This window comes from Dendrobates tinctorius, unplaced genomic scaffold (genome assembly GCF_039654945.1).
Source record: "Dendrobates tinctorius isolate UK_male_01 unplaced genomic scaffold, ASM3965494v1 ptg000301l, whole genome shotgun sequence".
NCBI classification, from domain to species: Eukaryota; Metazoa; Chordata; class Amphibia; order Anura; family Dendrobatidae; genus Dendrobates; species Dendrobates tinctorius.
In genome coordinates, this window is record NW_027361968.1 from 2,117,134 (window position 1) to 2,144,717 (window position 27,584).

The window sequence follows — 27,584 nt, forward strand, 5'->3', positions numbered from 1 at the left end:
TACACATGTTCTTTCAGGGCAATTGCAATTTGTGGCAATCTAATTTTTTTAATTGAGGCAGGCAAATGCAAATCTTAAGAGACATAATCACCTTCAATACTGGGATTTATCACTTACTAGTAGAGATATAGGTATTTTTGTTCTGTCCTCACTGAATAAGGCAGACTTTATTTGCAGTTATACAGATCAGCTAAACCGCTATACCGGGGTCCAATAAGGAGACTGTAGGTTGAGTCTGTGCTTTTATTGAACTTGATATATTGTAGCGGTGAAACTACAAGCAAAACATAATATATACAATCAGTCAGTATAGGGTACATCAGGAATACATATTATACATAGTACACGGTGAATGAACATTTATACACTAGTAGCTGACCAGGGGCAGGACTAACTAAACCAGGCTAATATAGGACAGGGATTAGCTACAGAAAGCATGATTACATACCGGCGATGCAATCGCAAGGGGAGAGGAAAAGATGAGATGCTTCCAGGATGCAGGCTGAGTGAAAATGGTGAGGAAGATGGGGGCTGAACTAACCATAATGCTTTGTAAATGCTACCAGAATGCACTGCAAAGCTACCAGGATGCACTGCAAAGCTTACCAGAATGCACTGCAAATGGAGGGAAAGATTCAGGCATCAAAGTGAAAGTAAAACACCACAATAAGACTGCTGTTATGACTCTGGTCACTAGAGGGAGCCAAAAACACTGCAAACAATACAGTCTATGTACATTTAGATTTCTCCATATTTTCACCAGTAATCACTGTGAATATAAACAAAGAGATGTTCAGAGATTAGGAATTAGATGTCGGAGATAGAACAATTTTATTGTCCTGCATATTTGCACGGTGACTCCGGAGGTCTCCTCTGGTATGAATGCTGTTTGGCTAGAACATGGCATTACTATCTGTGGTATGGTGGATGTGCAATGGCCCATTCTCCTGGTATTTACACCAGAGTCCAGTATTTCCAGTCCTAGGATTATCACATCATAGCCAGGAACTAATAGCGTAGGGTCCATAGAGCACAGCCAAGAGGTGGCACAATCTACCTCGATTGGGGGCGTCCTTGATGGTGGGGCTCATTTTTATGTCTGCTCTATTGTGATTCTCCATGTCCATTGCTCTCTCCATTAACCCTTCTGGTATGTGATCCCCGATGGCTACCCCTTCTCCTAGACTCATCTAAGTCTTCAGATAACCTATCTTTGCTCACAGTCTTCCCAGTCCTTGATGATGACCACTCTGCCGGATTTGGTTGTTTCACAGCATTTATGCGTTATTGCTTTTGGATCTTTATCAGAACTTTCTAGAGGTCTACATAAGACTCGGACCTTCTTTATTTTAAGGCAACGCTTATTACATGGATGAGGCAATCAGTGATACATTGCGTCTGTAGATCTGATAAAGAAACAGGATGTTTAGATAATAAGGAATCAGTCTCGTCTGCTGTAATAAAAAGGATTTCCTGGGACTGAGACATTGTTGGCCTTAGGACAGGTAGTCAATGTCAGATATGTGGGTGATCCACCCCTTGTACCTCCTACTAACCAGCTAGGATCGGGTCCCACAGCCACCAGAAGAACACAGTGTATAAAGTGGGAACATCACAGTGCCATCATTTATGTAGTGGCCATTCTCGGTACTGCACTGACCTCCTATTGAAGTGGTGCAGTACCAAGAATGGCCACTACACAGTATATGGCACTGTGCTGTTTCCACTCTGTAATAATAATAATAAATAATAATAAATTTTATTTCTATAGCGCTGACATATTCCGCAGCACTTTACATTTCAGAGGGGATTTGTACAGACAATAGACATTACAGCATAACAATAGTCACATAGATTATAACAAATACCAAGAGGAGTGAGGGCCCTGCTCGCAAGCTTACAGTCTATGAGGAAAGAGGGAGACACGAAAGGTGGGTGGTAACAGTTGCCCTGATTGTATGGACCAGCCATAATGTTAAGTGTGTAACAGTACAGACACAGAGGGCTAATGGATGCATAAAGCATGTGGGAACATGATGCGGGAAATCTGGTTATGGTAAAACTTTTGGCTGTGCCACACAGGGATAGATTAGGTTAATGTGTTGAGGTGATAGGCCAGTCTGAATAAATGCGTTTTCAGGGCACGCTTAAAATTGTGGGGATTGGGGACTAATCGTATTGACCTGGGAAGTGCATTCCAAAGAATTGGCACAGCACGTGTAAAGTCTTGGAGACTGGAGTGGGAGGTTCTGATTATTGAGGATGCTAACCTCAGGACATCAGCAGAACGGAGGGCGCGGGTAGGATGGTATACTGAAACAAGGGAGGAGATGTAGGGTGGTACTGAGCCATGGAGGGCTTTGTGGGTGAGGGTAATAAGTTTGTACTGGATTCTGGAGTGGATGGGTAGCCAGTGTAATGACTGGCACAAGGTAGAGGCATCGGTGTAACGATTGGTGAGGAATATGATCCTGGCTGCAGCATTCAGGACAGATTGGAGGGGGGAGAGTTTGGTAAGAGGGAGACCGATTAGAAGAGAGTTACAATCGTCGAGACGAGAATGAATAAGAGAAACAGTAAGAGTTCTTGCGGAGTCAAAAGTAAGAAAAGGTCGAATTCTAGAAATGTTTTTGAGGTGCAGATGACAAGAGCGAGCCAGTGATCGAATGTGGGGGGCAAAGGAAAGCTCGGAATCAAGTATGACCCCAAGACAACGGGCATGTTGCTGGGGAGTAATAGTGGAACCACACACAGAAATGGCAATGTCGGGTACAGGTACATTAGTAGAGGGAGGAAATACCAGGAGTTCAGTCTTTGACAGGTTCAGTTTCAGATATAGTGAGGACATGATGTTAGACACAGCGTTTAGACAATCACCGGTGTTTTCTAGAAAGGCTGGCGTGATGTCAGGAGAAGAAGCGTATAATTGGGTGTCGTCAGCATAGAGATGGTACTGGAAACCAAATCTGCTGATTGTTTGACCAATAGGGGCAGTGTACAAGGAGAAGAGGAGGGGGCCTAGAACCGATCCTTGAGGAAGCCCAACAGTAAGGGGAAGGTGAGAGGAGGAGGAACCGGCAAAAGAAACAGTAAAGAAGCGGTCGGAGAGATAGGAGGAGAACCAGGAGAGAACGGTGTCCTTGAGGCCAATGGAACGGAGCATAGTGAGGAGGAGCTGATGATCCACAGTGTCGAATGCTGCAGAGAGATCCAAGAGAATTAGCATGGAGGAATGACCGTTAGATTTAGCTGTTAGCAGATCATTAGAGACTTTAGTGAGGGCAGTTTCAGTAGAGTGTAAAGAGCGGAAACCAGATTGGAGAGGGTCAAGAAGAGAGTTATCAAAGAGATAAGCGGATAAGACGGGAGTGGACCAGGCGTTCCAGGAGTTTACAGATGAAGGGTAGATTAGAGACAGGTCTATAGTTAGCGGCACAGTTTTGGTCGAGGGATGGTTTTTTAAGTAGTGGATGTATGATGGCATGCTTAAATGAGGAGGGAAAGATACCAGAAGAGAGAGAGAGGTTAAATATTTTAGTTAGGTGAGGGGTGACAGCAGGAGAAAGGGACTGGAGGAGATGTGACGGAAATGGGTCACTGGTGCAAGTGGTTGGGCGAGAAGATGCAATGAGCCTGCTTACTTCTTCTTCTGTGACTGGTTCAAAATCAGAGAGTGAGTTAGATGCAGTGGGGGAGGGAGGACAGTGCATGGTATGAGAGGATTGGGAGATAATTTCCTGTCGGATCTGGTCAATTTTTTTCTTTGAAGTAATTAGCCAGATCGTCAGCTCGAAGCTCCGTGGTTGGGGCCTGTACTCTTGGGTTGAGTAGAGAATGAAAAGTGTCAAAGAGACGTTTCGGGTTATTGGACAGTGAGGTGATGAGGGTGTTGAAATAGGTTTGTTTGGAGAGGTGAAGGGCAGTGTTGTATGTTCGAAGCATAAACTTATAATGGACGAAATCTTCGGGTAGGTTGGATTTTCTCCAGAGACGTTCAGCACACCTAGAGCACCGCTGCAGGAAACGTGTTTGCACCATGTGCCAGGGTTGTCGCCGTCTGCGTTGTGGTGTTCTATTTATAGGGGGTGCAAATTCATCCAGGGCACTTTGAAGTGTTTCATTGTAATGCTTCAATGCGAATCCGGACATGAGAGGGAGGAGATAGGGGCCAATGAAGACCGCAAGTTCTTCATAAGTTTCTGGGTGTTAATGGCCTGTATGTTTCTATAAGTCTGGACAGTGGGGGTGACCTGAGCAGCCTGGCAGTTCTTGATAGAGAATGAAAGAAGGTTGTGGTCAGAGAGCGGGAGAGGGGAGTTTGCAAAATCATCCACTGCACAAAGCCGAGAGAAGACCAAGTCGAGGGAGTTTCCGTCTTCATGCGTTGGAGAATTAGTAAGCTGCGAAAGGCCAAACGAGGAGGTTAGAGATAAAAGGTGAGTAGCAGATGGGGAGAGGGGAAGAGCAATGGGGATGTTGAAATCGCCCATGATGTACAATGTGTACATGGGGGATGTCAGTTGTCGGACCCCCAACCAATGATAGGTCATCAATATCCCAGCCATGGACGACTCTTTAAGATTTAATCGTTATAAAATGAAACCTTTCTAATAAACTTTGGTGGAGATTTATCAAATGCTCAAGATATTTGTTGGCTATTGGTAAGTGGAAAAATTATTTAGATTGAGAGACTGAACCCGGCCCAGCTGGGGGTTTGTTACGTTGTATCTGGTTAATGGTGCAAAAGAGCGAAACAAATTGGGTTTTGTCGGTCCCTTATCTCACGTCTGTGGCCATTCTCACATGCTGATAACCCTCAGGACAGCAGGGATCGTACTTGTTGTTATTATTTGCGTGCGTTCGGTTACATCCACATTTTAGACTTTTTTTGACAAGAACTAAAATTTTCACCGTGTCCAACGGATAAATGTTTTATGCTAAAAAACAAAGAATCTTTCAGAGAAGATCCCTGCGCTGTTCCCATGAAGATCACCAGGGAGCGATACAACGTGTACCATAATAATGGCGCAATGGGCGTGAGGACACTGGGGTGACTACAACCTCCATCATTGTGCTAGAACTTGGAATAAAACTCTGTGAATCGGATTTATTTCTGTATTTAGGTTCTATATTCCGCCTGGAGTGACATCGTTATCATCAAACTGTTACATTGTATCAACTTCACGAAGAACAACGACGTCATAGAATGCTCATGCGTAAAAATGTGGCTAATCGACTCTCAGGATCGGCAGCGGTCACAGATTACTGATGTGACCGTGTGATCCTTACCTGACGGCACCCCTGGCTCTTCTACCGATTAGCCGGCCTGGCGCCATATGATCGATGTGGTGTGATGTACGTGTGATAGCACGCCAGGCTGGCTAATCAGCAGAAGAACCAAAGATACTGTCAGGTAGGAGGCGACTCTCAGGACCGGCAGTGGTCACAGATTACTGATGTGACCGTGTGATCCTTACCTGACGGCACCCCTGGCTCTTCTACTGATTAGCTGGCCTGGCGCCATATGATCGATGTGGTGTGATGTACGTGTGATAGGACGCCAGGCTGGCTAATCAGCAGAAGAACCACAGATACTGTCAGGTAGGAGGCGACTCTCAGGACCGGCAGTGGTCACAGATTACTGATGTCACCGTATGATCCTTACCTGACGGCATCCCTGGCTCTTCTACCGATTAGCCGGCCTGGCGCCATATGATCGATGTGGTGTGATGTACGTGTGCTAGCACGCCAGGCTGGCTAATCAGCAGAAGAACCACAGATACTGTCAGGTAGGAGGCGACTCTCAGGACCGGCAGTGGTCACAGATTACTGATGTCACCGTATGATCCTTACCTGACGGCACCCCTGGCTCTTCTACCAATTAGCCGGCCTGGCGCCATATGATCGATGTGGTGTGATGTACGTGTGCTAGCACGCCAGGCTGGCTAATCAGCAGAAGAACCACAGATACTGTCAGGTAGGAGGTGACTCTCAGGACCGGCAGTGGTCACAGATTACTGATGTCATCGTATGATCCTTACCTGATGGCACCCCTGGCTGTTCTACTGATTAGCCGGCTTGGCGCCATATGATCGATGTGGGGTTATGCACATGTGACATCACGCCACGTCGGCTAATCAGTAGAACCACAGATACCGGCAGGTAGGAGGCGATTCTCAGGGCTACTGCCCAATGGCCACAGATTATGGATGCAGACCGGGTCCTGCAACTCCTTCACACCATCTCTAATGAGGAGATGCAATGTTGACGAAGATGATGAGAAGATACAGAGATGGTGATGAGGAGGAAGACATATTTTAACGAAGCTGATGAGGACGATGATGATGCCAAGGAGACACGATGATGATGATGATCATGAGCAGATACAGAGATGGTGATGAGGAGGAACGGAAGACACACGATGAGGAAGATGAGGACGATGATGATAATGCCAAGGAGAGACAATGGTGAAGATCTATTGAGCTGAATGCACCAGGATTCTGGAATTTGCCTCCCAGAATTTTTCTTTTACAATTTGAACCACATTTATTATGGGATGTCTTTTAGATTCCTTTTGCTCCTTGGTAACGTGGCCTTGATAAAAAAAAAAATTGTGGCCATGTATAAAAGTGTAGTGCAAGACTGTGAGCCAATGATTGCACTAAAATGGTGGCGCACCTTCCTGACACAAATATCGGGAGGGCGCGGTGGTCTCCAGTCTCTTCATGGATGGGTCACATCTTGCAGCCGTCCGTCGACCGCATATTTTTGCACAACCTCATATTGTACATGAAATATTGGACTTTTTGCAGCGGTTTTGGCTCAGATTCTTGAATCTGCCCGCTGTTCGCACAGGATTGATAATTCGTCATGTAAGATTTTGTCTTCTTGTAAATCTTTACCGTCAGTCATTTGCCCGGAGTCGTTACTTAGGACTTTAGGGGGTCACACAGACACAGGTGATTTGTTTTTGGGGTCCTCGTCTAGAATGACTCAGCTGTGCAGTATCAGGGAGACCACGAGGAGCAGCACGGAGACCTCCAGACCGGGGGACGAGGACCTGACATTCTGCCCTAAGTGATGGCTGATCCACGGCTCATAGACTGGAACAGAAGCGTAGATCGACGGGTGGTTGGGAAGGGCGCAGACGGACCCAAAGCTCACGATGCCAACCTGGTACCAGTACCCATTCATTTTACACACCAGCGGACCCCCGGAGTCCCCCTGCAAAGGCAAAAGAAAACCGTGTCATTCACACATTGCATAAAAAGCCATCAGTGACGTAACATCCCAAGAAGAGGAATTAGGGAAAGTGACCACAAGCATATTCTCCGTCCGAGTGCCGTCCATGGCAAAATGGCCAACCCCGGACCGCACTCGGGGGAATGTTATCCAATGGGGCCGTGCAGATGACAGATTTCATTCACCTGCGCCAGTGTCCTCCATGTGTCACAAGAATCTCGCCCGTTCCACTCCGCAGTTATACTAAAGACAGTCAGTTTCCATCTGACGCCGTCTTGCCACCAGCCGTTGCTGCAATTCTTTGGCATTGGATATTGTATTTAATCTTGGACATTTTTGATACCTGAGACTGTATAATAATGGATGTAATACAGACCAAGGTGTATTTCTTGTATATGCTAGTGTCAATTTAGCCTTGGGGGCGGAGATTCTCATGAGAATACCAGAACTAAGAACGAGTCGGGGGAGTAACTGATCCGGGAGACACAGGGAGAATCTGCCGTGTGCCATCAGGTATAAAACACCTGATTACATGTTATACTCAGACCGGGTATAAAAGAAGCGAACACTCCAGCAAGTCCACGGAGATCACAGGAAATCACAAGTGCCGAGTCTGTTCTGTAAACGGAACCGCAGGAACGTCAGTGTCCAAAAGTTTCTAAAGAAATCAGATTTAACAGATTCGCTACAAATTAACTTCGTGAGTCGAATTTCTGATAAAAGCCATTTATTATGTTCTCCAGACCCCAGACCTTCCTCCTCCTGTACAATGACGCCACCTCACTATACAGCAGATAACACAGGATCCACCATTCACAATAGGTGATGTCACAGATCACCTCCTCCTCCTCGTGTACCATAACAGATAACACCTCTATATATAGTAGATAACACAGGATCCACCATTTACAATAGGTGATGTCACAGATCACCTCCTCCTCCTCCTGTACAATGACTGATAACACCTCACTATACAGTAGATAACACAGGATCCACCATTCACAATAGGTGATGTCACAGATCACCTCCTCCTCCTCCTGTACAATGACTGATAACACCTCACTTTACAGTAGATAACACAGGATCCACCATTCACAATAGGTGATGTCACAGATCACCTCCTCCTCCTCCTGTACAATGACTGATAACACCTCACTATACAGTAGATAACACAGGATCCACCATTCACAATAGGTGATGTCACAGATCACCTCCTCCTCCTCCTGTACAATGACTGATAACACCTCACTATACAGTAGATAACACAGGATCCACCATTCACAATAGGTGGTGTCACAGCTCACCTCCTCCTCCTGTACAATGACTGATAACACCTCACTATACAGTAGATAACACAGGATCCACCATTCACAATAGGTGATGTCACAGATCACCTCCTCCTCCTCCTGTACAATGACTGATAACACCTCACTATACAGTAGATAACACAGGATCCACCATTCACAATAGGTGGTGTCACAGCTCACCTCCTCCTCCTGTACAATGACTGATAACACCTCACTATACAGTAGATAACACAGGATCCACCATTCACAATAGGTGATGTCACAGATCACCTCCTCCTCCTCCTGTACAATGACTGATAACACCTCACTATACAGAAGATAACACAGGATCCACCATTCACAATAGGTGATGTCACAGATCACCTCCTCCTCCTCCTGTACAATGACTGATAACACCTCAATATACAGAAGATAACACAGGATCCACCATTCACAATAGGTGATGTCACAGATCACCTCCTCCTCCTCCTGTACAATGACTGATAACACCTCACTATACAGTAGATAACGCGGGATCCACCATTCACAATAGGTAATGTCACAGCTCACCTCCTCCTCCTCCTGTACCATAACAGATAACACCTCTATATATAGTAGATAACACAGGATCCACCATTCACAATAGGTGATGTCACAGCTCACCGCCTCCTCCTCCTGCAGGAAGACCTTGGCACATGCTCATTAGATATTTGCAGAATAACATTTATCATCCCTCCGGCTGGTCGCCCATGATCAGGAATAGCAGCGCATTCTACATGAGAAGCACAGTGGATGATTTATCGAGATCCCGCGCCACCTGTGCTTTTATGTAACGCTGTGTAAACGGTGTGGGATTACGAGCCTCAGAATGTCACGGTGTGGGATTATGAACCGCAGAATGTCACGGTGTGGGATCACGAGCCGCAGAATGTCACGGTGTGGGATAACGAGCTGCAGAATGTCACATGGTGGGTTCATGAGCCGCAGGATGTCACGGTGTGGGATAACGAGCCGCAGAATGTCACATGGTGGGTTTATGAGCCACAGAATGTCACGGTGTGGGATAACGAGCTGCAGAATGTCACGGTGTGGGATCACGAGCTGCAGAATGTCACGGTGCGGGATTATGAGCCGCAGAATGTCACAGTGTGGGATCATGAGCCGCAGAATGTCACGGTGTGGGATCATGAGCCGCAGAATGTCACGGTGTGGGATCACGAGCCGCAGAATGTCACAGTGTGGGATAACGAGCTGCAGAATGTCACGGTGTGGGATCACGAGCTGCAGAATGTCACGGTGTGGGATCATGAGCCGCAGAATGTCACAGTGTGGGATAACGAGCTGCAGAATGTCACGGTGTGGGATCACGAGCTGCAGAATGTCACGGTGTGGGATCACGAGCTGCAGAATGTCACAGTGTGGGATCACGAGCCGCAGAATGTCACAGTGTGGGATAACGAGCTGCAGAATGTCACGGTGTGGGATCACGAGCTGCAGAATGTCACGGTGTGGGATCATGAGCCGCAGAATGTCACGGTGTGGGATCACGAGCCGCAGAATGTCACAGTGTGGGATAACGAGCTGCAGAATGTCACAGTGTGGGATAACGAGCTGCAGAATGTCACGGTGTGGGATCACGAGCCGCAGAATGTCACGGTGTGGGATCATGAGCCGCAGAATGTCACGGTGTGGGATCACGAGGCGCAGAATGTCACAGTGCGGGATAACGAGCTGCAGAATGTCACGGTGTGGGATCACGAGCTGCAGAATGTCACGGTGCGGGATTATGAGCCGCAGAATGTCACAGTGTGGGATCATGAGCCGCAGAATGTCACGGTGTGGGATCATGAGCCGCAGAATGTCACGGTGTGGGATTATGAGCCGCAGAATGTCACGGTGTGGGATCACGAGCTGCAGAATGTCACGGTGTGGGATAACGAGCTGCAGAATGTCACGGTGCGGGATTATGAGCCGCAGAATGTCACAGTGTGGGATCATGAGCCGCAGAATGTCACGGTGTGGGATCACGAGCCGCAGAATGTCACGGTGTGGGATCATGAGCCGCAGAATGTCACAGTGTGGGATCACGAGCCGCAGAATGTCACAGTGTGGGATCACGAGCTGCAGAATGTCACGGTGCGGGATTATGAGCCGCAGAATGTCACGGTGCGGGATTATGAGCCGCAGAATGTCACAGTGTGGGATCATGAGCCGCAGAATGTCACAGTGTGGGTTCATGAGCCGCAGAATGTCACAGTGTGGGATCATGAGCCGCAGAATGTCACAGTGTGGGATCACGAGCTGCAGGATGTCACGGTGCTGGATCACGAGCTGCAGAATGTCACGGTGTGGGATCACGAGCTGCAGAATGTCACGGTGTGGGATAACGAGCTGCAGAATGTCACGGTGTGGGTTCATGAGCCGCAGAATGTCACAGTGTGGGATCATGAGCCGCAGAATGTCACGGTGTGGGATAACGAGCTGCAGAATATCACGGTGCGGGATTATGAGCCCCAGAATGTCACGGTGTGGGACCATGAGCCGCAGAATGTCACAGTGTGAGAATGTCACAGTGTGGGATCATGAGCCGCAGAATGTCACGGTGCGGGATCACGAGCTGCAGAATGTCACAGTGTGGGATAACGAGCTGCAGAATGTCACGGTGCGGGATTATGAACCGCAGAATGTCACAGTGTGGGATCACGAGCTGCAGAATGTCACGGTGTGGGTTCATGAGCCGCAGAATGTCACAGTGTGGGATCACGAGCTGCAGAATGTCACGGTGTGGGTTCATGAGCCGCAGAATGTCACAGTGTGGGATCATGAGCCGCAGAATGTCACGGTGCGGGATTATGAGCCGCAGAATGTCACGGTGTGGGATAACGAGCTGCAGAATGTCACGGTGTGGGTCCATGAGCCGCAGAATGTCACAGTGTGGGATCACGAGCTGCAGAATGTCATGGTATGGGTTCATGAGCCACAGAATGTCACAGTGTGGGATCACGAGCCGCAGAATGTCACGGTGTGGGATAACGAGCTGCAGAATGTCACGGTGTGGGTCCATGAGCCGCAGAATGTCACAGTGTGGGATCACGAGCTGCAGAATGTCATGGTATGGGTTCATGAGCCACAGAATGTCACAGTGTGGGATCACGAGCCGCAGAATGTCACGGTGTGGGATAACGAGCTGCAGAATGACACGGTGCGGGATTATGAACCGCAGAATGTCACGGTGCGGGATCATGAGCCGCAGAATGTCACAGTGTGGGATCACGAGCCGCAGAATGTCACAGTGTGGGATAACGAGCTGCAGAATGTCACGGTGCGGGATTATGAGCCGCAGAATGTCACGGTGTGGGATAACGAGCTGCAGAATGTCACGGTGTGGGATAACGAGCTGCAGAATGTCACTGTGTGGGATCATGAGCCACAGAATGTCACAGTGTGGGATCAAGAGCCGCAGAATGTCACGGTGCGGGAATATGAGCCGCAGAATGTCACAGTGTGGGATCATGAGCCGCAGAATGTCACGGTGTGGGATAACGAGCTGCAGAATGTCACGGTGTGGGATTACGAGCCGCAGAATGTCACAGTGTGGGATCATGAGCCGCAGAATGTCACGGTGTGGGATAACGAGCTGCAGAATGTCACGGTGTGGGATTACGAGACGCAGAATGTCACGGTGCTAGATCACGAGGCGCAGAATTTCGATTACAAGCCACAGCATGTCTCAGTGCGGGATTAAGAACCGCAGAATGTCACGGTGTGGGATCATGAGCCGCAGAATGTCACGGTGCTGGATCACAAGCCGCAGAATGTCACAGTGCGGGATTACGAGTCGCAGAATGTCACGGTGCGGGATCACGAGCCGCAGAATGTCACGGTGCGGGATTACGAGTCGCAGAATGTCACGGTGCGGGATCACGAGCCGCAGAATGTCACGGTGCGGGATCACGAGCCGCAGAATGTCACAGTGCGGGATTACGAGCCGCAGAATGTCACGGTGCGGGATTACGAGTCGCAGAATGTCACGGTGCGGGATCACGAGCCGCAGAATGTCACAGTGTGGGATTACGAGCCGCAGAATGTCACGGTGCGGGATCACGAGCCGCAGAATGTCACAGTGCGGGATTACGAGCCGCAGAATGTCACGGTGCGGGATCACGAGCCGCAGAATGTCACAGTGCGGGATTACGAGCCGCAGAATGTCACGGTGCGGGATTACGAGTCGCAGAATGTCACGGTGCGGGATTACGAGCCGCAGAATGTCACAGTGCGGGATCACGAGCCGCAGAATTTCGATTATGAGCCGCAGAATGTCAGTCTCTGTAGTGGAGGTGCTAATTAGAGTTTTGGAAGCAATAAAAATACACTGACAACAAAAATGGCCACTTTGTTTGAGACATAAAATACAATAAACACAAACAGAAAATAGAGAAGGTTCCAGTGTCCAGAATTTCCCCCCAGGATAAGGACAGATTCTCGGACTCACCGGGCAGGCGTCCCTCTGTCCAGCCGGGTACCCAGCACAGATGTGGTCGCTCTGGAGGATGATACCGGGGTGATAGATCTGGTAACAGGACTCCCTGCTGATCAGCGGAAGCATCACCTGCTGGAGGGTCCTAGGGAACGGCAGACGTCCTACAGGGACACAAATGGTGTATAAAGCACTGATCCGGTGACCCTGGCCAAGACTCGGGTTAGGGATGAAACGCTTCCTAGAACATGGTGCTGTGATGTACAATGTCTGCAAGATATGTTTTCTGTTGCAATGTGCTAACAAATCCTCCATCCTAGGACATTGTAAACTGTCAGTAGTAGGAATTCCTTCCCCCCAGGTTTTATCAACCCTGCCACTTCCTCTGGAAGAGCAGGAATGTTAATTAGCTAGACCATCTTCCTCACACCATTTGGCTTCTCTCAGCTGAAAGAGAAAAAATGCGGGAAAAAGGTCTTTGTTTGAAATAAAACTTTAAGAGCCTGCCCTGCGAAAACCGTACCAAGTAGAGATATGAAAATCATATTTCTGCGATCCGAGCAGACCCAGCTTTGCTGTGGTGCCTGTTGCAAAACTCTCGGATGTCCAGAACCTGAGATATGATTTGCGCCCAAATGGACGGTCATATCGCATAGATGTTTGATGTTTTCTTGATAGGCTCATTACGCTGGGAAACATGATACCACTGATGAGTCCATACCAGCTTCTCCCATAAAGTTATAGCTAATCTAAGTTTTGTAGCCAAAACATAACTCGGATGAGAGAGGAGGGATCAACCCAGAATGCATCTCTCCGTGATGTCACAAAGCAAAGCCTATAAGGCCTTCCCTGGGCAAACCAGCACAGAACAGCTGCAGAGTCCGTGCTGACAAGAACTCAGATGAGTGGAGACGCGCAGCTCCGCCTCCACCCCCCTTAAAGCCACATGGGATGCCAACTGACCACATGTGAGTGTGACTTTCTACCCTTTTAATCCTTTTATTTTATATCTGTACTGTACCTATCTCATGTCTCAATTTTATAGCAACTTTTATCTGTAATCACTGTCCTCTTTCGGAAAATAAATGAAATAATTATTTAGATCTGTCTCCATGCTCTAAGAATCGAACTATACGCCTTTGTTAGATAATCGCTACTAATTCAAGGGGTTTGCCACGGACCCTCTTAATTTAACACTGTGAATTAAGTAACCGTGACTGGTGGCAGTGCGTTGTGCACGGCTATTGCGGCTTGCTGGCAGTCTAGAAGGGTCTTATATTGCTGAATGAGGGGCTGCGGCCACGGCATTGATAATTCCCTTACTGCAGAAGCCTGATTGCCGGTTCACAACAGGCAGCCCGTCCGGCGACCAATTATCCTAGGTGCAGTTCCCTGACTGACCTGAGGGTAAGGGGGGCGCCGGAGAGCTGCGAGTTCCAAAGTGGAACTGAGAAAGTGGGATATACATAAATCCCCGCAGTACTTGGAAGATTGATAGCAGTGGTGGGGCATCCAAATTAAACTCCCCCTGCGGCAAATTGTAGAGCGAGATTAGCTTGCTGGATATTTTTGGTCACATGGTGCCAGTGGTGGGATAACTAAGATAAGCCCCAACGGTGCCTGTGATAGCCGTGTGCCGGCAGTGTGTCTCGTCCCTCCGTCCGCTGATACACCCGTGTCAGTGGTGGGACTGTGACATAGTGGTGACACAGGGTCCGCTGTCCGTCGCGTTTTGGTGGCAGCGGGACCCCCGTTAGTCGCCTCCGTAAGTGGACGAATGGCTGTGGGCTGTTCGTCACATATTGGTGGCAGCGCGGTGGGATAATCCTAGAGCATTAGTGATTTGGTTTGAGCAATCATTCCTCTCACTAAAAACCTGCACGGTTCCTGCGGGAATCCTGCATCATAGGTTTTGGAGAACAGACTTAGTGGTTACTAGTTCTGAGAAATTTGTGTGTACGTACAAGTGTTCCCTCCCATTTCTTTGTTTTTCTTTTCTATCTTTTATTTGGCAACCATGGCTATGTGGGGAGAGTCTTATTATAAGCAGCTTAATAAGGACATCCTGAGGTCCCTGTGCACGTCAAAGCAGATTGATGTCGCCGACAAGACCAAAGCCCAGTTGGTCGCGGCTCTAGTGCAATGGGAAGAGAGCCAGGGCGCAGAAGGCAGCACCAATGCCGATGGTGCAGCCGCAGGGGTCCAGATGGTGCAGACCGCCAGCCGGGAAGTCCTGGACCCCTATCTGTAATTGGCTCTACAGCAACTCCCTGCCGAAGACCATGTTGGACGTCTGCAGCTGATCCAGCAAGCTCAGGAGAGAGCCGAGCGCCAAGCAGAAGCTCAGAGAGCCCATGAGCTGGAGATGCTCCGGGGGGGTGGAATGCCCCCACAGCTCGACGCAGTGAGCCCATCAGCGTCCAGACTCCTAAACCCCGGCCAGAGCATTTTCCCGTGATGGAAAAGGATGGGGACTTGGACACGTTTCTGCGAGCCTTTGAGAAAGCCTGCAGACAGTACCAGCTGCCTAGAGACCAACGGGCAAGGTACTTGACCCCAGGGCTAAAAGGCAAAGCCCTGGAGGCATTTGCTTCTCTTCAGCCAGAAGCCGATGACGACTATGACGCCATAAAGCAGGCGCTGATCGCCAAATACCGGCTGACACCTGAGGTATACCGAAAGAAGTTCCGGCACCTCCAACGTGGCCCACACGATAGCTACAGTGATGTGGTGCAAGGACTCAGGACCCACTTTGACCAGTGGATCCATGGACTGTCCGTTGAAACCTTTGAGCAGCTACGGGACCTGATGATCAAAGACCAGTTCCTGCATCTCTGCCCAGCTGAGGTCCGACAGTTCATCCTGGACCGCGAACCAACGAACGCGGACAAAGCGGCGCAGATCGCCGACAACTACGAGGCCAACCGGAAGCCCGAGACGCGGAGGCCAGTCGCCACCAGCTGGAAAGGGGGTAAGCCAGCAACCAACCCCAATGCCCCAGCTAGCCGTCCCTCCGGAGGCCCTGTCCCTGTTGCCAACAACAGGCCGGCTACTGACAGTCGCCTGTGTCACCACTGCCAGCGGCCTGGTCACTTCTTTTACGCCTGTCCGAATAGGCCGAAGAACCCCCCAGCCAAGGGCCCCGGGCCCAACGCCTCTGTTCTTTTGGTGGGAGGTGTGGTTGGGAGGGCTGACGACAACGTTCAACCTGTTCAGGTGGGGGACCGTCTTGCTACAGGCCTCAAGGACACCGGGGCTGAACATACCCTCATCCGTCCTGGACTGGCGGCCCCTGAAGAGTTTGTTGAGGGGAAAACCCTGACTGTCACCGGGATTGGAGGCACCCGTTGTCCCTTGCCAGTGGCACGAGTTTTTCTTGACTGGGGTGCCGGGAGCGGGTTGAGGGAGGTGGGAGTGTCTGAAAACCTGCCCAATGATGTTTTATTGGGGACTGACTTGGGGAGGATGGTTGCATACTACGTCCCTGACACCCTTCCCCAATCTGATAATAAGGGTAACGTTAACCCTGATGATGAAGAGTTTGTTGAGGGGAAACTGAATGTGTTACCTGCTAATGCCTTGATGAGTAATGATGCAACTAACAACCATTCCTTCCCCAGGTATGATGCTGATGCTGATGTGAATGTACCAAAGCAAACTGATAACCATTCTTCTCCTAGGAAGGATGATGATGATGTTGATGTATCTGTGCCGACTGAACCCGTTAACCCTTTCTTTGAAGCGGTAGATGTGTCCACAGGTACCGAAGTGCTCAGCTCCATCACTCTGCGGAGTGAGACGGCTGAGGAACCCCTGGCAGGAGTAAGCAACGGTGCTCAAGGAAATGGGGAGGTGCATGGGGACCATGAGGAAGGTAATGCCATGTAGCTGACCAGTGCCACCGATGAAGGTAACTGGCCCATAAGTAGCACTGCTCCTGAAGTGTTGGGGGTGGATGGGGAGGTAGAGCCCAAGCCAGCACCGGCTGGTGGGTCTGTAGAAATCCCCAGGGAGACAGCATACCTAGCAGCTGTCACACGCAGTCAGAGTGCCCAGATCGCAGGTAACGCACTGTCTTCTGGACCCTCTGCTGCTACAGGAGAGACTGAACCAGAGGTGAACCCAGAGCCGGTTCCAGAGGGTCCCAGTAAAGGAGGTACCCTGACGTCACTTCTGGCAGCCTCCAGCATGGAATTCCAGGCTGCTCTGCACTCAGATGCCAGCCTGGAGAAATTGAGAGGTCTCGCCGAGACGCCCACCTCCAAGTCTGATAAGGAGAGGGTGTTCTGGGAACGAGGAAGGTTGTACCGGGAGACAGTACCCGGAGATCCTAAAAAGGAGTGGTTGAGGGAAAGACAGCTGCTCGTACCCTATCAGTTCAGAACTGAGTTGTTGCGGATTGCCCATGAGATTCCACTCGCTGGACACTTGGGGATCGGCAAAACAAAGGCACGGCTGTCTCAACACTTCTATTGGCCCAAGATGGGGACAGATGTAACACACTACTGCCGCTCCTGTGCCACCTGTCAAAAAGTTGGTAAGGCGGGGCCTGCTCTTAAGGCTCCCCTTATTCCTTTGCCGGTGATAAAGGAGCCTTTCCAGAGAATCGCGGTGGACATCGTAGGCCCGCTGGCCGTCCCCAGCAGCTCCGGAAAGCGATACATTCTCACAGTGGTAGACTACGCTACCCGGTACCCAGAGGCAGTAGCTCTGTCTTCAACCAGGGCAGATAAGGTGGCTGATGCACTGGTGACCATCTTTTCAAGAGTAGGATTTCCCAGGGAGATGCTTACCGATCAAGGGCCCCAATTCATGTCTCGCCTAATGGAGGCTCTCTGTGAGAAAATGCAGGTGACGCAGCTGGTATCGAGTCCGTATCACCCACAGACTAATGGTTTGTGTGAACGTTTCAACGGTACCCTGCTCCGCATACTGGTTGAGACCCAAGGGCGCGACTGGGAGCGGTACCTCCCACACCTGCTGTTTGCTTACAGAGAAGTTCCGCAGGCCACGACCGGGTTCTCCCCCTTCGAGCTCCTGTATGGCAGGCGAGTCCGGGGACCCCTTGGGTTGATAAGAGAATCCTGGGAAGATGAGCAAAACCCAACAGAAGTGTCCATCGTGGATTATGTCATGTGCTTCCGTGACAAGATGCAGACCTTGACGCAGTTGGTGCATGACAACATGACGCAGGCTCAGGCTGACCAGAAGCGCTGGTACGACCAGAACGCCCGGGAGCGGACCTACCAGGTGGGTCAAAAGGTGTGGGCGCTGGTCCCTGTACCAGCAGATAAGCTTCAGGCAGCCTGGGAAGGCCCATACGTCGTCCACCAACAGCTCAACCCGGTCACCTACGTGGTCACGCTTGACCATGCTCAGGGTAGGCGCAAGGCCTTTCACGTCAACATGCTGAAGGCGCACTACGAACGTGAAGCTTGCGTCCTACCGGTCTGCAATCTGCCAGAGGATGGGGAGGAAGATCCCCTCCTGGACATGCTGGCCCAGGCCAAGGCCAATGGGTCCATTGCGGACATGGAGATAAGTGGTTCGCTCACCGTGTCCCAGCGGTTGCAGTTGATGGCCACCCTGGAACTCTTCCGGCCCGTGTTCACCAACCGTCCTGGGAGGACGGAGTTAGCGGTTCATGAGGTGGACACCGGGAATCACGCCCCATTACGGCGAACACCTTATCGGATCTCTGAAAAGGTGCAACAAGTCATGCGCCAAGAGATCAATGAGATGTTAAGGCTGGGGGTGATTCGACGGTCAAAAAGCGCGTGGGCTTCACCTGTAGTCCTCGTGCCTAAAAAGGATCGAACCACCAGGTTCTGCGTGGACTACAGGGGGCTCAACGCCATCACAACCTCTGATGCCCACCCGATGCCGCGCATCAAGGATCTGCTCGAGCGGTTGACAAACGCCAACTACATATCCATCATGGATTTGAGTCGGGGATACTGGCAGATTCCCCTGAGCCCTGAGGCGCAGGAGAAATCCGCCTTTATCACCCCCTTTGGACTGTACGAGTCCACGGTCATGCCCTTCGGCATGAAGAATGCCCCTGCCACTTTCCAGCGGATGGTCAACCACCTGCTTCGGGGACTGGAGGAGTACGCGGTGGCGTACTTAGACGATATTGCCGTCTTCAGTTCCACCTGGGAGGAACACCTTCAGCACCTCCAGGAGGTGCTCAAGCGTCTTCACCAGGCAGGCCTGACCATCAAGCCGGGGAAGTGCCAGATAGGCATGCACAAGGTCCACTACCTGGGGCACCGGGTAGGCGGGGGTTCCATGAGTCCGGAGCCAGAAAAAGTGGACGCAATCGTGTCCTGGCCCACCCCCAGGACCAAGAAACAGGTGAAGTCCTTCTTGGGCACTGCAGGGTACTATAGGCGGTTCGTACAGGACTATAGCGCCCTTGCCAAACCCTTGACTGACCTCAACAAGCAGAGGCTACCCCAAACAGTCAACTGGACAGATGACTGTGAGGCGGCTTTCCAAGCTTTGAAAGCAGCCCTGTGCAACTCTCCAGTGTTGAGAGCAGTCGACAGCAGTCGCCCGTTTCTGGTACAGACCGACGCCAGCGAGTTTGGCCTCGGTGCTGTGCTTAGCCAGGTCGACTCGGGGGACCAAGAGCACCCCGTGTTGTACCTGAGCCGGAAACTTTTGCCGAGGGAAGTGGCATACTCGACCATCGAGAAGGAGTGTCTGGCCATGGTGTGGGCACTGCAGCGTTTGCAGCCCTACCTGTACGGGCGTGCCTTCACGGTGGTAACTGACCACAACCCTCTGAGCTGGTTGCACACAGTGTCCGGAACCAATGGAAGATTGCTCCGCTGGAGCCTTGCCCTTCAACAGTACGATTTTACTGTAAAACACAGGAAGGGCAGTGAAAACGGCAATGCCGATGGGTTGTCCCGCCGGGGCGAACCCGCTGAGGTGCGCATGGCCGATTACCGAGAGGTAATGCCTCCTTAGCGCCCTCTTAAGGGGGGAGGTGTGATGTACAATGTCTGCAAGATATGTTTTCTGTTGCAATGTGCTAACAAATCCTCCATCCTAGGACATTGTAAACTGTCAGTAGTAGGAATTCCTTCCCCCCAGGTTTTATCAACCCTGCCACTTCCTCTGGAAGAGCAGGAATGTTAATTAGCTAGACCATCTTCCTCACACCATTTGGCTTCTCTCAGCTGAAAGAGAAAAAATGCGGGAAAAAGGTCTTTGTTTGAAATAAAACTTTAAGAGCCTGCCCTGTGAAAACCGTACCAAGTAGAGATATGAAAATCATATTTCTGCGATCCGAGCAGACCCAGCTTCGCTGTGGTGCCTGTTGCAAAACTCTCGGATGTCCAGAACCTGAGATATGATTTGCGCCCAAATGGACGGTCATATCGCATAGATGTTTGATGTTTTCTTGATAGGCTCATTACGCTGGGAAACATGATACCACTGATGAGTCCATACCAGCTTCTCCCATAAAGTTATAGCTAATCTAAGTTTTGTAGCCAAAACATAACTCGGATGAGAGAGGAGGGATCAACCCAGAATGCATCTCTCCGTGATGTCACAAAGCAAAGCCTATAAGGCCTTCCCTGGGCAAACCAGCACAGAACAGCTGCAGAGTCCATGCTGACAAGAACTCAGATGAGTGGAGACGCGCAGCTCCGCCTCCACCCCCCTTAAAGCCACATGGGATGCCAACTGACCACATGTGAGTGTGACTTTCTACCCTTTTAATCCTTTTATTTTATATCTGTACTGTACCTATCTCATGTCTCAATTTTATAGCAACTTTTATCTGTAATCACTGTCCTCTTTCGGAAAATAAATGAAATAATTATTTAGATCTGTCTCCATGCTCTAAGAATCGAACTATACGCCTTTGTTAGATAATCGCTACTAATTCAAGGGGTTTGCCACGGACCCTCTTAATTTAACACTGTGAATTAAGTAACCGTGACTGGTGGCAGCGCGTTGTGCACGGCTATTGCGGCTTGCTGGCAGTCTAGAAGGGTCTTATATTGCTGAATGAGGGGCTGCGGCCACGGCATTGATAATTCCCTTACTGCAGAAGCCTGATTGCCGGTTCACAACAGGCAGCCCGTCCGGTGACCAATTATCCTAGGTGCAGTTCCCTGACTGACCTGAGGGTAAGGGGGGCGCCGGAGAGCTGTGAGTTCCAAAGTGGAACTGAGAAAGTGGGATATACATAAATCCCCGCAGTACTTGGAAGATTGATCGCAGTGGTGGGGCATCCAAATTAAACTCCCCCTGCGGCAAATTGTAGAGCGAGATTAGCTTGCTGGATATTTTTGGTCACATGGTGCCAGTGGTGGGATAACTAAGATAAGCCCCAACGGTGCCTGTGATAGCCGTGTGCCGGCAGTGTGTCTCGTCCCTCCGTCCGCTGATACACCCGTGTCAGTGGTGGGACTGTGACATAGTGGTGACACAGGGTCCGCTGTCCGTCGCGTTTTGGTGGCAGCGGGACCCCCGTTAGTCGCCTCCGTAAGTGGACGAACGGCTGTGGGCTGTTCGTCACAGGTGCCACTGGCTATAGAGAGCTTTGTAAGGCCGGGTGCAAACAATCCGGACGTGGCAGTGATGACGTTTCTGGACGTATAGTGGACATGGGATTTCTGTAACATCTGGATGCCGCAGCAGAACACAACGCTCATCTCCCAATCATGGACCCTTATAAGGTGAGCGGGGAACGGCGAAAAGTAGGACTTAGTGATAAAACTAACGGCGGAGGACCCCCAACCTCCCTAACGTTTACTGTCATAGAGGAATACGTAAGGCGGATGGTGGTGATTGACCGGGTGAGGTGACACAAGCACCATCATAACGTTGTGTTCAGATGTGATAAGGCCGGATGGTGTCTGGTGGTGGAAGCCGGCCGGCTGGCCAGATACAAGGTCTGAGAGGTCAGACGGGCCCCGATCAAGGACTCGTCGGCTCTACTTTACATTGTTCTCTGTGGCACACTGTTTATGCCGGAGTCTGTCTGATGATCGGACCGTTTCGGTTTTGGAGGCTGTGAGTTGAGTTCAGCAAATTTTTCAATATTCGGCTCCAATTTTGATCGGCAGAGAATATTGGTTCTCCAATATTCATTGAACACAGCGAATGTCATTGGAGTCAATGGGAGTAGAAACTACTGAATATGCTGGGAACCGATCATCAAACAGAAATTTGGCAGGAATAGGATAACAATATGGCAAATTCAGATTCAGTGACCGATTCCAAAAATACTCGCTCAACTCTAAGGGCCCCGTCTCACTTAGCGACGCACCAGCGATCCCGAGAACGATACGACCTTGTCAGGATCGCTGGTGCCTCGCTACATGATCGCTGGTGAGCGGCCAAACAGGCAGACTCACCAGCGATCAGGACCAGCGAGGATGCGGGTATCCACGTACACAGCGGGTAACTAAGTGCCGCGCACGCTTAATTACCCGATATTTACCTTAGATACCAGCTCCCAGTGTCTGCTTACAGCGCTGGGAGCTCGCTGATTGTTGGTCTCCCGCTGTCACACGCAGCGATACACGCTGGCCAGCAGGAGACCAACGATCAAGAAATGGCCCAGGACCATCCTGCACGATCAGCGATACCCGGCGGGGGCGGTCGCTGATGCGTGCCACACACAGCGAGATCGCAAAATCGGTGATCTCACTGTGTGTGAAGTAACCCTTACTGTGAGACCCTAGAGGATAAGGAAAAGCGCCTGTTATTAGGGATAGATAGATAGATAGATAGATAGATAGATACAGGGGTTGGACAAAATAATGGAAACACCTAACGTTTTGGCCTCATAATCTTCGAACATGTTATAAACATGCAAACCGTGACATATGGTGATGTTTTGTAGTTGATTATTTATGTTATGTGATATGTGTATGTAAATTAACTGTTTGCTTTGCAGAATTGTAAGAACATTGATGAGAACCTGATACCAATGGCAGACCTCTCGGATTTTCAAAGAGGCCAAATTGTTGGTGCTCGTATGGCAGGTGCTAGTGTAACAGAAAGTGCCCGAATGCTTGGCGTGTCACGAGGTACTGTCTCCAAAGTAATGACTGTGTTTCAAAGAGAAGGAAAACGTCCGCAGCAAAGCACAGGTCCGGCCGAAAGTCGAAGTTGACTGAGAGAGACCGTCGGACTCTAAAGCGAATTGGGAGAGAGGATCGCAAGACCACGGCTCCGAAAATCAATGATGAGCTCAATGAACACCGACAGAACCCAGTGTCCACGAAAACTGTTCGTCGGGAGCTGCACAAATCTGGATTCCACGGAAGAGCTGCAATTCGAAAACCGCTGCTCTCAACGACAAATGTTTCCAAGCATTTAGAGTGGTGTAGAAAACTCCAGAATTGGTCTGTGGCGCCCCTGAGGATTCAGTTGCGACACAGGTACTGCACCTCCTCCTGAGCTGTGGTGCCCCACCATCCAGGTGAGTTGGAGGCTCCTAACCACGCTCCAACACTCGCATCCCACACAACATTGTAGTTCAGCAAAGCCACATTGTGGCTCTTTGCTTAGAGAGTAGCAGAGCACCTTTGGTGGCTCCCTGCTTGGAACATGAAATGTGCTGGGAGGCAGGTGGAGTTGAGAATACATAAAGAGCGGGGAGGGTTTAGGTAGTCAGTCAGTCAGAGAGTGGAAGAGACAGAGTCACTCGAGAGGAGTGAGGATCCCTGGAAGAGGGATGGAGGAAGGAGTGCTGCAGCTGCCTCAGTGACCTGAGCCAGCTGGCACGGGAAAGGAGAGAAGGAGAAAGACATTAGACTGAAACCTGATCTTCTATGAGAGAGAGGGATTAGTACGGAACTTAGGAGTAAAAGGGAACAGAGGACATTGGTTAGAGGAAGAACCCTGCCTAGAAGTTCTAAGCGCAAGGCCGGGGCCCGGTCCCCGAGGTTGTATGGACACTAATGGTTCTGCAGCAGACACCGGTGGAGTAGTGGGCTGTAAATGCACTACTCCCATCTAAGACTTGGGGGCACAACAGCAACGTGAATACTGAGCCGGGACCTAGTAGCAAGGAGTCCCCGAAGCAGGCTACAGCTGTCTGCCGTACAAGTAGAGTTCTTGGGAACATCTGTCAGGAGGAACTCCAGTGTAACTCAGTACTAGGAGTACTTCACACTTAAAGGTGCGATAAGAAGAGACGTTCAGAAAGGCACATGTTGGCGGAGTGTTGGAAGGGAGCATTCCATCTGACCTGGAGGTTGACTGAGTCCCTGACCTGGAGGCAGGCATCTGTGTGTGCTACAGACTGTGAGTAAAGCTTTGGAACTGCACGCCCTGGTGTCCTCCAATTATTCCTGCGCCAACACACCCTGTACCACTACATCTAGGTATCAGCTTCTACACCGCCTGCACCTCTCCTCTGCCCCTACATCTACACTGCCCTGGGGCTACAGCTCCACCTGTGGGGAGCTCCACCATCTTGGCTGCAACACACCACCAGCCCCAGAGGATCTGCATGCAGCGTCGGCCCAACATCCCACTTGCCGAACACCACAGGTGGCGTCACAAACTATTCCATTAACTACAAACCACCATTCAACACCCCTGATTGCTTGGGCGCCCAGGGCCACGGACCGGGTCACCGCTGCTGCGACACATCCCCCTGACACCGGCCCGGTACCGAGTACCCCACGGCCCTGGGAGGGCGACCCAGGTCCCTTGAGCAGTGGAAACATGTGATATTCTCAGACGAATCATCGTTTACCCTATTTCCGACCTCCGGCCGAGTGTACGTTTGGAGACAGCCGAAAGAAGCATTCCTTCCAGACTGCCTTCTCCCAACCGTAAAACATGGCGGAGGTTCTGTGATGATCTGGGGTGCTATTTCGTGGAGATCCGCCGGGCCAATGATATCCCTTCATGGAAGAATTAACAGTCGAGATTATTTAGGCATTTTGGGCGACCAAGTGCATCCTATGGCTCAAGTGTGGCGCCCCCAGGAGTATGGTTGCCACACTGGCTTTGCCTTCCTGCAGGGGAGGGTAATGCCAGGCTTGGAGTCAATGATGGATCTCTCTCACAGTCAATCCATACATGCAAGACAGTTCCACTCCAGGCCAGCAGGGGGAACTCTGAACCAGGAAGAGGGGGAGGAGTGCTCCCTGAGGGCCAGAAGGAGGGGGAGTTAGTTAGTCTGCGGGGGGTGAAGTGTGCAGACGTGGAGAATGAAGCTGGAGGTTGAGCTGCAGAAGGCGAGCTCCCTCAGCTTGAGAGCGCACGAACTGGAGCCTGGTCTCCATAGTGGTACGGATACTAATTGTCCTGCCACAGATACCCGAGGAGTAGGAGGCTGTAAATGCCCTGCTCCCAGCTAAGACTTGAGGCACAACAGCAGCTAGGATAGAGAGCCGGGACTTAGAAGAGTTTGGAGTCCCAGAGATAGGCTACAGCTGTCTGACGTGCAAGTGAGGTTCTTGAGAACAACTGACAGGAGGAACTCCAGAGTAACTAAATACTGGAGTGCTTCACTCTTCAAAGCGCTAGGAAGGAGATTGCACAGCCCTTCTGCTGAGAGAGAATCCTGATCTGTTTCCAGGCTGACCTGCTCAATACCATCTGTAATCAGGACCCTGGACTGCAGTTATCAAGTAAAGGTACATAAATTGCACCCCGCTGTGTCTTGTCTTCTTCCTATCCTTCCGGCACTGCTACATCCCTGTGCCAACCACCTCTACACTGTCCTGGGACTACAGCTTCACCTGTGGGGACCTTTACCATCTATGCTGCGCACACCTTCAGTACCAGTGGATCTGCACACAGCGTTGGCTTAACATCTTACTTGCCAAACACCACAGGTGGCGTCACGAACTATCCATATAAACTACATCACAACCCACCATTGATTTGGGCGCCCGGGGCCACGGACCGGTTCATAGCTGCTGACACATCCCCCTGACACCGGCCCGGTACTGAGTACCCCACAGCCCTGGGATGGGGCGACCCACAAGCACTATTCCCGGAGGGGAACGCCATCTTTCAGGATGATAATGCACCAATTCATACAGCTAGAATCATTAAAGCATGGCACGAGGAGCATTGTAATGAAGTGAAGCATCTCATCTGGCCCCCACAGTCCCCAGACCTCAGCATTATTGAGCATTTATGGCTGATTTTAGAGATTCAAGTTAGACGTCGATTTCTGCCTCCATCGTCGCTCAAAGAACTGGAGGGTGTTTTACCCAAAGACTGGGCTACAGTTCCTTTGGAAACAATTCACACCTTGTATGAATCCATACCTCGGAGAATTGAGGCTGTAATCGCCGCAAAAGGTGGACATACACCATATTAAACTAACTTTTGTCGATGTTTCCAGGTGTTTCCATTATTTTGTCCAGCCCCTGTAGATAGATATATAATAGATAGATAGATAATAGCTAGATAGATAATAGCTAGATAGATAATAGATGATAGATAGATAGATAGATAATAGATAGATAGCTAATAGATAACAAACAGATACATAGATAATAGATAGATAATAGATAGATAGATAATAGATAGAAAATAGATAGATAATAGATAACTGATAGATATAGATATATAATAGATAGATAATAGATGATAGATAGATCGATAATAGATAGATAATAGATAACTGATAGATAGATAGATATAGATATATAATAGATAGATAATAGATGATTGATAGATAGATAATAGATAGATAATAGATAACAGATAGATAGATAGATAGATGATAGATAGATATAGATATATAATAGATAGATAATAGATGATAGATAGATATAGATAGATAATAGATAGATAATAGATGATAGATAATAGATGATAGAAATTAAAGTTCAGAGCTTATTTTAATGTCATTCTTTTTTATTGAGATGAGGATGTGGGAGCTTTGAGGCAATCAGGAGTGACTGACAGACAACTTTTTAGGTAAAATTATCACCGAATATAATAAATGCTGTAATTATTCTGTGGCCATGTACTGGAGTGTAATATAACAGCCTACGAGGAGATCCATCACCAGAGCTGTGGAGAGTGTAAACCATTATCTTTAGTGAATACCTATAGAAACATCATGATGGGAAGGGGGAATATCATCCACAGACGCATTCCAAGCAATAAAGGTATCAAGTAGTGACAGGTTCTTAGCAGGAGCTTTGTATAGAGGTCACGGCGCTACAGGTCAGCCATTATTCCTGGCTCCTCTAGGTCTTCAGGACCTGCTCATTAGATACTTGGTGAATACTTATAGGCTGAGGACCTCACAGTGTGAACAGCGCACTACCATTCTAGGTCCGAGCAGAGTGCAGTGGTTGTGGTGAGCGCGGCCCTCACACCAGGGTCACATCCCTGACGCACGTTTCCTATATATTCTAGTTGTTGTTGTCTTTATCTGTGGATGACATCCCCCTCTCCCCCCTCGTTATGTTTTTTATTCCATTGAAATGATCATTCAGATTGTGAATAGCCCTTGTGATGTCTCAGTGTCGGCTGTTACCCTCTCAGGTAAAGTAAGGAGGGCAGACAAGCTACAATGGAGAGTGGAGGGGAGTCCATACAAAGAAAGAAGGGGTCTGGAG

The 27,584-nt window shown here is 49.7% G+C and overlaps 1 protein-coding gene across 1 annotated transcript in view; it reads right to left on the reverse strand.

Moving 5' to 3' along the window:
• Nucleotides 1–229: 229 nt before the first annotated feature.
• LOC141073459 (prostasin-like) overlaps nt 230–27,584 on the reverse strand; it is a 52,021-nt gene continuing 24,666 nt past the window's right edge. The window contains exons 4-5 of the mRNA XM_073560691.1: nt 13,021–13,169; nt 230–7,224 (exon numbers count right to left, since the gene is read on the reverse strand). Coding sequence (XP_073416792.1) covers nt 6,994–7,224; nt 13,021–13,169 — 380 coding nt within the window. The 3' untranslated portion in view covers nt 230–6,993. The remainder of the gene's footprint in view (nt 7,225–13,020; nt 13,170–27,584) is intronic.